The sequence below is a fragment of the Phytophthora parasitica genome, assembly GCF_000247585.1.
Source record: "Phytophthora parasitica INRA-310 unplaced genomic scaffold supercont2.10, whole genome shotgun sequence".
NCBI lineage: Eukaryota > Oomycota > Peronosporomycetes > Peronosporales > Peronosporaceae > Phytophthora > Phytophthora nicotianae.
Genome location: NW_008648996.1, coordinates 1,532,537 through 1,543,429, shown reverse-complemented (window position 1 = coordinate 1,543,429; position 10,893 = coordinate 1,532,537). Strand labels below are relative to the sequence as shown.

Below are 10,893 nucleotides of genomic sequence, written 5' to 3'. Positions count from 1 at the left end.
GTGCAAAAGAAGCTCTTAACTCACCCACAAGCAACCGGCCTTTGGCAAAAACGTTTTCCGAGTCGTTCATGTTTGAGATCGAAGAGGACAAAAAATCAGATGACGAATCATTCGGACAGATCAGCACGTTGACTATTGCAAGTCTCGACGATCTGGACGAAAATGTTCCAGATCAGGAAGACGCCACAATTGCCGCATTGGACAAAGTGGTGGCTGGCCAACGCGTGTGTTGTGCCATGTGCGCGCTGAACAAAAGTCGGTCGGACGAGCAAGTTTTCGCGTGTTGGCGAGCGGAATCCATGAGCAGTCGGTTTATGAGGCTGCGTGCAGGTGCTGGTGCCGAACGCACCCCCCTTGTGGCAAAACGGCAAATGCCAAGTGAAAACCACGTGAAAAATGTGTGGCAATCTCCAGCGCCTTCGCAACAAGTGACATCGCCACTGGAACCATTGGCAGTTCTTGGTGGACGGGAATCGCAAGACACGGCGGTGGTGGAAGCGCATCACGACGGCACGCCGACGGAGCCTTTTCCAGGGTCTCCATGTACCCCTCGAGTACCTGGAACTCCGAGAGACTCGGTTGCTTCGTCCTCGAGGGCATCGTCCGTGTGCCAGATCGACCTCGAGAGGCTGGACAATTGGCGGCTTTCAACCCCAGAGCAACGTCACGCTGCGTCCACCGCCAAGTCTTCGGGACTCGAGAGTATACGTCGGATGCCCCGTCGCTCGCTGCTGATGCTTAACTCGATCCGTAGCAAACTCACGACGCGAAAGCACTGCGTTATTTAAGTTTAAGTGTGACCAAAAGATAGGCACGCAATGCTAGTTAATATCTACCAAATTCGAATTGATCGTTTTTGGAATTTGGAACAAAACGGAGTTCTCGTCTCTGTCTCAGTAAGGAGTTTTCGGTATACAGCAACGTTTTTACAGCAAATTGAAACAAAACGCCGGCTTCTTCTTCTTGAAGGACGCTGCCGCACGAAATTTTATTCGGATTCCGTCATGGAGGTGCGAGGAGGTTGCCACTCCCATTCACGCCACTGACCGCGCAAGCAGCTTCAACTCAAAACTCCCGCTCTGATCTGCTGAATGTGCTCGCTGTCACTGCGTAAATTCAAAAATGGAAGCTTCTGCATCAACGGAGTGGACTCCTTATGAAGTATGTTCTTTGTTGTACAATTTTTTGGTCGTTTAGATAACTAACCGCGTTTTTTTTTTTAACACAAGGACGACTTGCTTCGTGGTGCTATAAGCCGCCACGGAGCACGTCGCTGGGATTCCATTGCTGCGATAATCCCGAATCGATCTGAAGCTGCGTGTTCGATGCGCTGGGACGAACTGCAGAACCGATTGACTCCGTTGACTCGACGGTCGTGGAGCGTTGAAGAAGACGAGCTGTTACGTTCCACAGTAGGTTGTCATGGTGCGGGTCAGTGGCCCATCGTGGCTTCTTATATATCTGGCCGGACTGCAAAGCAATGCCGCGATCGATGGTGTAACCAATTAGACCCTTCTATCAACCGTAGAGCGTGGACAGCTGAAGAAGACGCACTATTGGCGACTCAACAGCGTGAGTTGGGGAATGCGTGGTCGCGAATTGCAGCTAGTTTGCCTGGACGTACAGATAACGCAGTCAAGAATCGGTGGAACTCGGCTCAATTTCAAAATCGCAGGCTTGAGTTTGAGAACGAAGAGAATTGCCAAGAAAACGTAGCTTTGTCGCCCCCACAACAGGTGCTTGATGTGGATGGGGTGGTTTTATCGAGTGCAAATGCGTCAGTTCTACCCGTACTCGGTTCACCTGATGTGGAAATATCAAGATTCCGTTCACTTGAAGCTGAAAATGGAGAAATGTGGAGCGTTCTAGCAGATATCTTGCTCGATGACAATAACGCCAATATGTGTTAATTTGTACTTCGAGATTTTCACTAAATTAACCCATATTCGAATATAATACATGGGGACAAAGAGGCAACACACACTATAATAGAAGGGTGATAGACGAGTAGGACAATACTTAGTAGATGTTTTTCGTCTCGTTCGTAGATTTACCGTAGTTTGAGAAGCACAGCGTTGTGACCCTTTGAGTTGATACTTCGAATTGCTCAACGTTGACGAGTGCTGATGCTCGTCGACAGCGTCAGAACTTAGTTTCGAAAGCATAGCTGCGAGATTTCACAACGGTAGCAAAAAGATCCACGAATACTTCCAGCAATACGCCCCTTCTCCCTCACTTATGCTGCTACTTGGTTCTTGACATTAACTTGCTCAAGTGAGCCACCAACATCCTCGTTTGTGGTATCACTTGTCAATAGTCCACTTTAGCCGCAAATACCATATTTCTATCTCTACCCATTCGGAGATGTCACGAGCCTACTGTGTCTTTGCTAAAACCTAGACTATAATCGCTCGTCCGTCCCTCCCCCCGACTATCAGTATTGCCACAAGTTCGTTTAATTGAAATTACTGTTCTGTCCATCTAAATTACGGGAGAGCAAATCCAAAACACACAACTATGGACAGCGCTCTACTAAAAGCAAACTGCGGGTTGCGCCCCTAGACCCCCCTTTAGAAAAAGAATGTACTGGAAAGTGCACCGGGTCCGTTTGCTGGTGAGCTCATCTCTGGGCCCGCTTACGCAAATACCGAGAGGCCCTACTTCGCAGGCAACCAGCCCAGGTTTGCTACGGCCCCTGGCACCCAATCACTTGTCTTCTAATAATGTGTTATGTAACCACTAACCACTTTTGTGTGTTCCTAGAGGTTGTGTGTGTTTGAATATATTCCTCTAATTATGAGGATTTGGTTTTTTGTACACCACACCAATAAATTACATGATATTACATGTATTGTGTCTTTCAGTAATTCTCCCGCGAGTATTCTAGCTTATTTCTATTCCCTCTCAGCCTTAATTATGCCATTTGGTCAGCTAATTTCGTAGTAATTAACCATTTCAACCCCGAGTTATATTCTGTATGACACAGAATAGCGGTAATCTTTAAAAATTTATGGCTAAGTTTCAAAGGAGAATCTTCTGTTTGAAAGTGGTTTGAAAAAGCGCGCGAAAAGTACCAAAAACTGGACAACATCGCGAGAATATGATTGGGTAAATTTACCCTATGGTCCTTCAAAAGATGATATCCTTTTAAATGCGTTCATGGGCTTAGAGTCAGTTTCCAGCTACCCATTCCGCTCCCTGCTCACCCTCAGTGGAAATCGCGTACTAAAAGCTACCCAGCCACTTTCATGTCCGTACAAGTCCTTCGGGCAGAAAATCGGTCCCTATGATGCGAGCTACGCGCTGCAAAACGCACTATAGAGCGTCTGGAACAGGCAAATGAACGTAGGAACAGGGAGATTGCTCAACTTATTTCTGTGCACCACACAGAGAAAATGTTCAAGCTGAACAGTCTGAAAGCCCGCATGAACGAGCTCATGCGACTTCACCAACAGCTAATCAGAAGGATCGACGAGCAAGAGAACCGTGTGACGATGGCCCCCGCCGAGGAGAACAAAGTCCACGGTTTTGCGCTTACAATCAACCCGCTAATGGAGTAGGGGGCCCACGAGATTCGCTTTATCGCCGGTCAAGAGAAATACGTCACAAGACAAGCGGCCGCTGCCGTTGGGGTGCTCTTTGACTTCACGGAAACTGACAACCCAATCGACTTGTGTCCAAATTTCCAGCGTCGCGCAAACGCTCGGCTTCGTGCTCGTGTGGGAGCATATTTTCGAGATCATCCGGTAAGCCCTTATTGTGTACGAACTACTCTATATCATACTGTAGTTAACTTATTCTGTATTAACTGTTAGAGCATCAAGCGGCACCTCCACACATCGTGTTTCGCTGCTGTCGCTCCAAGTGGGTCGTCAATACACCCTTCCCCCTCGAAGTGGTCACCGAAATCCTAACTGAGCTTCTGGAAGAAACCAATGTTAGCCTACGCTTAGTAGCTATGTACGGTGAAGCGCACAGACAAATACAGGATTTTATCCGGGCTCAGCGTTTTCAGCTGCACCCTTAATGCAAGTGCTTCATCGTGAAACTGCTATGTACAAGGCTAGAAAGTGTTAGCCTAGTATTCAATTCATTTCAGTAAAAGACGATATTTTGCTAGTGATATTACTAGCTGAAGGCAGGGTGACGCATGGCCTGGTATGCCTATAACATGTCATTTCGTCAAATACCACACCGCATAAGTAAGTTCCACCTTGAATTTTGCCGCTGGGGCGGCTTGATCGCATCCACAGAGGCCGATATCCACATAAATTGCAACACACCAATGATAAGAAGCGTGGCGGATAAGGACATAGCGAAGTCCAGTTTCACCAGGTCCCTCCAGTTAACACAGTGCTTCCCAAATCTGAAGGTCTCCTTCCACGGTAGTAACTGCATCATCCCTAATTGTCTCAGGAAATACAATCATGTCATCAAGAATGGTGGCAGCCACGATGATGAGTCACAAAACTGCAGTAATGACGAGGGAGATTCATTAAAGTACACTCTGCCACGGAAATAAGATGCAACACCAATTCGCATTTGTTGCAAGCTTTTCCCTGAGACACGTTACCGCAATCCAATGTAGAAGTAGTAAATACCCGATCAACAGAGCTGCAAACATGTTGTCATGCTTGATCGCCTTTGCATTCCTCATCACGCCGGTTACGTTTCCCGGAGCGAAAGCGACTTCTTTTAGCAGCAGCAGTGGAGAGTTGGGATCTATTTTTCCAACGATCATGTCAAATTTGCGCACAACCCAGCGTGTTTCCTTCGGAAATTCGACGCACTTTGTTGCACAATCTACCCTTCCACCCCATTCTTCACTGCATGTGGAACACACGTAAGTAGTTTCTGCCTTTTTTTCCAGTCCCAAGCACAGAGAACACTTTGCACAGGAATTGGCGCAACTTCTATAGATTAGAATACCTCTCAGTAACTTGCTCCACTCTGTGGGGCGCGATCACCAGCGGCTTTGCCACCAGGGCTTCGGCAAGTAGATTACTCTCAAAGTGGACGCTTGTAGTCCTAGGAGTTCGTTATGGAGACGGCGCATGTACTTCGCGTGAGTAGTTGGTTTTTCTCCTTTTCGCTTCAGTATGATTTTGTGAACAATAAATCCGTTCGTTATGACCATATCCACTAAGCCAAGGAAAAGCTGCTTGTAGTACTTCCTCAACGCCACCGACTTTTGAATAGAGTATATTTGCAGTCTGATCTGATCGTGCACGTCCACTTCCCCCCATTTCCGAAAGGTAGTCTGTCACAAGCGTGGGGCATGGGACCACAGATATACTGCCATTTTTCTCTGTACGGTGTACGGATGTCGGCCGTGTTCCACATCCGGTTGCAAGCATATTTACCGGCCGAGAGTCCATCCATGACAGCGCCACTAGTTCTGGATGACTTGTGCATTGGGCGATGCGGTATGATCCTCGTGCAATGTGCATCGGTCGTTTCTTTTGCGAGTACTGGATAGACTTGCACCAGCCCAGTTTGTTTGTTCGCACCGTTCCAACGTGGTATAATCCAATGCTCAACAGCTTAAGTAACAGAGCGACCCAGGAATAATAGTTGTCGGTCATAACTAGTCGCTTCTCGTTTTGCCCACACAGCACTTTCGATAGATTTCGAACATGACGGACCAACATTCCCTTTAGCCACTTGCTCTTTGCCACAGTACGCTTCAACCCTACACAATAGCAATTCGAGAATGTCAATTACAAGTCGTTTCAAAAACAAACAACACAAACGGCTTCCTTGCCTCGCACAGTACGCCGTAATAGAACAGCATATCAGATATAATTTGATACCCCCAGTTCCTCGGTTTTTCCTTGTTGTAGATTCTTGGGGGGTTGTACTTGCTCTTGTTTGGTACCATATGTTAGAGACCGCAACGTCTTTTGAGACGATCTGAGAAGTTGAAGACTTCTTTTGAAACTTAGCTAGCAGAGTGATGGTAGAAATGCAGCGATTCCGCACTCGGCGGACATGCCTTCAGTCCGAAAGTTTCCTTTTGAGTAACAAGTTGTTTGTGAGTGCGTTTCGATCCGACTCCGACACCATACCTTCATCAAACGAGATAGTACGAGCGAGCCGGTACCCGCGGCGAAACGTTGTTTCGGATCTTCCTAGCCTTGTCGTGAAGAACGTCAGGGTTCCGTTGTCATTAAAATGAATAAACCGGATAATATCTTCGTATCGCGAGCGCTTCACGTAGCGGCCCCATGTGCCATGAGGTACAGATCCGTCCTCAGTAGTGGACCAGTGCTTTGCCACACCATCCCGCATCAGGCACAACGAGCTAGAGATTAACAGGCCAATCGCATGGACCAGCTCGTGGGACCGAACTGGAGCGCAGCGTCTGAGCCCTTCTTTAATATCGGCTGACGACGGGACGCTGACACTTGGGTCACGTTGCTGTGCTCAAAGCAATTTATTTCGTCTGTCTTCAGCCAGTGTGGGGATCAATTGCTCTCAATACCGATTTGTTTCAGTTGCGATCCTTATGCACAGTGCCTTCGGGAGAAAATAAAAATAATCCAAGCGGTGAATCTGCAATGCTGACCTTGTTGGTCCCCACGAGCCTGTGTAGTAGTCGCTAGGGGCATCCGAGCAGCAGTTGATCTACAAATTATGACAGAAGTACAGTTAGTTACCAAACAACAGAATCAGATGAAAATCATGTGATCACTTTCCTGAATGATCCTCATCAAAAAGCTTCCAACCACCACTCGCAATGCTGCAAAGTGTATTGTCTGGAACATCGAATGATACATCCACGTCACCATCTTCGCTGTCACTCGAATCCACCTCGTTGACGTAACACATTGGTTCTGGTAATTCCATTTCGTCATCCGATTCGTCGTTCGATGCTTCCTCCGATCCGTAACCACAAGCGAGATCTTCTGGGGACAGATTTATGTCATCATCACTGACAGGAGGGAAAGCTCGATAGTTCGCATCGCGTTCAAAACGGTTTCAGCTTCGAATGCAGTGACCGCATCGGCTACAGCACCATCAGGTTCGCTGGCCTCACGTCTTGGTGCAGCTGGCTGCGTGTCAGTCTATTCTGTACTAATCACTGAACTTGCAGATGCCTCGGCGCTATTCAAGTGTGCCATCACCTCGCCCTCCCCTGTACACAAGTTCTTCATCAGTCACGAATAGTTATATGTGCGAAGCTGTACACACTAGTTACATACCTTCAGAATAATCGATGCCGTGAGTAAGATGAGATAGTCGTCCACCTTTTCCAGGCACCAAAAAGTTGGTGTTGTGTTTGCAAGGAATTGGCTTTCGTTTCTTCCATCCATGTCGAGACAACTGCCTCCATTCTCCCTTACGGAGCCCAGAACATCTTATTGCAGGTGACAGCACGGTCGCCGGCGGTGTTACCCTCTCCGCCAGCTCGGATTCTGGTACCTTCGTGCTGTGCTGCGTACTTACTGGCGACGGATCCTCTACGGCTACTGTTATGGCCAGTAAGACCCGGTCTCTGCTAGACCGCGCAACCCTTGTGCGCCTTGCCAACCGATCATTACATTCGACAACTGGCGATCCGGTGGTTGGTACTGTTGGCACCGATATGGCCGTGACAGCAGGTCTTGTCGTCGCCGTGACCGTGGCTGTGCTGGCCGTCAACGAACCGATGATCGTACTAGCCGGTTCTACCGTGCTTACTGTAGGCGTTGCTGTCACCGTAATGACCTAGGCGGCTAATCCTGCCGTCGCCGCTGATGTGGCCGGGTTTATTGTTGGCGCTGCAATTGCCGTCATGCCTGTGCCAACCGGCCCCGTTATAGCTTTTACTGTCGCCTTGCTGGCCGTCGGCGAGCCGGTGGCCGTACTAGCCAATCCTGTCGACACATACTACCTGTAGTTGCTGCAGTAACCGCAAGTCCTGCCGTCACCTCTACTGTGGCTGATTTCACTGTCAGCGCAGCAGTCGCAGTCATGCCAGTGCCAACCGGTCCCGTAATCGTCTTTGCCGCCTTGCTGGCCGTCGGCGAACTTGTGGCCGCACTAGCCAGACTTGCCGTAACTGCACCAGTGGCCGTGCTAGCTGTAGTCTCTGCAGTTACCGGACCTGTTAGAACCAAAGCCGTGTCCGCGCTGCCTGTCGTTGCCAGTGTCGGGGACATGGCCTCTGCTGCGACAGTATAACTCGTCTTCCTTGATGGCACGTCTAGTTCACTCCGTTTCGTCAGGTGGTAAGTATTCTTCCATCTTTTTTAATATCTACTACAGTACTGAATTTCAGTAAACTACTTTTTGTGTAGAATAAACCGTTTTCAGTGCTCTCTAAAACACAACAAAAAGAAGTAGAAGATGTATTGTTTGCCGTATCGGTACGTAAATGGCCCAGGTTAATTAAATTCATTTTCATTTTTACTAGCCAAATAGATGCCGTCCATGACACCAGTCGCCTTACCGGACGAGTGCACGACGTAGTACACTTTGGTGTCTATAAGGCTTCATGTCTTCGAGAGAGGGTTGGCAGGCGAACCACGGTGGCCTTGTAAGAAGTATGTTTGAAGATCTTTTACTTGTTGCGTTCAGCGGCATCCTTCAGCGTCTTTTCCGAGTAACATTGAACTCGCCACCGCTGCCGTTTCCGTATTAGATTTGGGACGCATCGATCGACAGCACGATCTGTGTAACGTCGGCAAAAGTCAGCAGCCCATCACCATTCACGCCGCCGACCGGAATACATCTAAGAGGTGGCACTCCCGTCGCATTTGTTCGAGTTTCCACTCGGCTTTCACCAACCGGAGCAACTGATGAATATTCAATACTGGTTCCCCAGTCGCTGGTTTCACTGGTGTTATAGTTGGTGGCAATACTGCAGTTGATATGCCCTGAGATGCAATCTCAGCCAAGTTTTCATACAGCGCAACTACGTTTGGCTTGCGCATATCTTGAAAGCAGATTTGCGCGATCTCTTGCGCCGGACCGACCGAAATCATCCAATTCGTTTTGTCTGGAACGCCGAGTCGAACAAAACGCGACCTCTTTTAGGCGCCAGGAGGCATTTTCTGAGTCTGAAATTTGCCACAGCTCGACATAACGTCATTCGCAGACGATGGGGTTGCTGGGTGGCCCGCCATTGTCAGGGTTCCAACCAAGGCTTCTGAGATGAGGCACTCGAGGAATTCCAATTAGTTCCTGAGCCCACCTCATCAAAGCCGAATCGAACAAAGTACTCGACTCGCAGATGCTGATCACGATAAGTCTTCATGAGGCACGAGAAAGCCAGCAGATGCATGGCCGCGATGCCTGGCAGCCCGTAGCTGTGTAGGAAAGACTGATATACGATTTGAGAGATCGATAGAATCCTCCCACTACTTCGTACTTCGTGGCGTAACGTAGGGCAGTCGTTGCTGCTGAGCCTTGCGTCGATTTGAAGTGAGCAGTTCACTGTAGGCATCTGCAATGATTTTAAGCACGTTTGCAATGTGACTTCTCCGCGAGCTGAATAAGCTGGTCTGTACTCGTTCGCCACGACGGATGAGCCCGGAGATGGCACGAGGCATAGCCACACTGCTAATCTTATGGTATCTCTCCTTCTTGTTCTTAGCCCCTCCAGCACCGCTGGTACCCATTGCGTGCTTACCAAGTAGTGCATTCAGCGTTAGTGGGGCTATTTGAGCCGGTGGTGAACGGCGAAAGAGAACTTTCACGGCGAACTGAAGCTGTGTCGTGAGAAACTTCCAACGGTTCGACTACATCAGGCGCTTCCAGTTCAAGCTCGAAGCCGCGCTGTCCGTCGTCAAGGACATGACCGCTGCGGCGACCATATCACTTGTATCCCTCGATGGCGACTTATGTTTCTGTCACCAGTCCCCAGCCAATAAACCTCCGGCTTTGTGAAGTCGAGGTTCCAGGCATCCTTCAATACTGACGGGTTTTGAGGTTCCATGATGGAAGAGTTAAATTTTGGGCTCATAACCTATTGGAATGTAGTAGGTAGCTGGATTGTTTTCAAGTAAGCTTTGGTGGTTCGGGGCTACGCCTCTTCATCCTCTGGTGCGATCAGATCCTGAAACAGCCTAAATAGTACCTATTTCAACTATAATAGCCCTCAGATACTCTGACCTATATATATCTTAATAGCTAGAGCCCTGGCTTATGAAAGGGGGCATTTTGCGACCTTCCATCTCTTAACAACTTGATTTGTAGAGTATTAAAATATTGGTGAATTTTCCGCGTTCACGACAGGGTTAAGATTGTGAACTTTTCCCGTACACCGCTGACCAACGTGTTGGATCCCGTCGGCAGCGATACGCCTGCTTATAGGCGAAATAGCAGCCAGTAACCCGCCAAACGCCTTCATATCTCTCATACTTGGGCTTAATTTGCATGTTCCGTGTTAAAGCAGCTTCACCATCCCCGCCCTAAAATCACTGGAGATGAGGCAACCATTAACCCTTTCGATACCATATTCTGAATGATACAGAATACAATTTGCCCGATTTGGTCAGGACTTATCATCCCGGATTTTGATAATAGCAAGCTATTTCGCATATGAGGTTTTATAACGAATGTCGTTACAGCAACCTAAAGAAACCTGATTTACGACAACACGACAGAAAATGTGGCAACCTTAGGGCTTATCGCAACCTCTTTCCCGGTAATCTATTATAAATTACGAGTGCCACGTGGCGTCCGTCACCAGACTTACTCTAAATTTAGAGATATCACAATCATGTGTGCCACATGCATATTTGTGCTCCACACAGATAAGCAGATGTCTGCTACACAGAATTCACACTTGTCAAAACTTCAGAGATCTTACACTACGATGGACCAGAAAACGCTGGCACGAGAGTTGGTGCGCGCGAGACTTGCAGAGCTTGTTAAGATGAAAGCCATGATTGAGAAGATGCACAG

The 10,893-nt window shown here is 48.3% G+C and overlaps 4 protein-coding genes across 4 annotated transcripts; 2 read left to right on the top strand and 2 right to left on the bottom strand.

The window, feature by feature from the left end:
• Window positions 1-68: 68 nt before the first annotated feature.
• Window positions 69-788, top strand: PPTG_07000 (hypothetical protein; the record flags this gene model as incomplete). The annotated part of the gene is made up of 1 exon (XM_008901057.1): window positions 69-788. One exon carries the CDS (start codon window positions 69-71, stop codon window positions 786-788), a length of 720 nt encoding a protein of 239 aa, XP_008899305.1.
• A 334-nt stretch (window positions 789-1,122) lies between these two features.
• On the top strand, window positions 1,123-2,013 carry PPTG_06999 (hypothetical protein; the record flags this gene model as incomplete). Its single annotated transcript, XM_008901056.1, has 2 exons — window positions 1,123-1,161; window positions 1,230-2,013. The coding sequence occupies 2 exons, from the start codon at window positions 1,123-1,125 to the stop codon at window positions 1,908-1,910; spliced, it is 720 nt and encodes a 239-aa protein (XP_008899304.1). The 3' UTR covers window positions 1,911-2,013.
• A 2,994-nt stretch (window positions 2,014-5,007) lies between these two features.
• On the bottom strand, window positions 5,008-8,144 carry PPTG_06998 (hypothetical protein; the record flags this gene model as incomplete). Its single annotated transcript, XM_008901055.1, has 6 exons — window positions 5,008-5,028; window positions 5,364-5,692; window positions 6,069-6,364; window positions 6,569-6,627; window positions 6,766-6,908; window positions 7,877-8,144. 6 exons carry the CDS (start codon window positions 8,142-8,144, stop codon window positions 5,008-5,010), a joined length of 1,116 nt encoding a protein of 371 aa, XP_008899303.1.
• A 968-nt stretch (window positions 8,145-9,112) lies between these two features.
• On the bottom strand, window positions 9,113-9,605 carry PPTG_06997 (hypothetical protein; the record flags this gene model as incomplete). Its single annotated transcript, XM_008901054.1, has 2 exons — window positions 9,113-9,279; window positions 9,356-9,605. 2 exons carry the CDS (start codon window positions 9,603-9,605, stop codon window positions 9,113-9,115), a joined length of 417 nt encoding a protein of 138 aa, XP_008899302.1.
• Window positions 9,606-10,893: the final 1,288 nt, after the last annotated feature.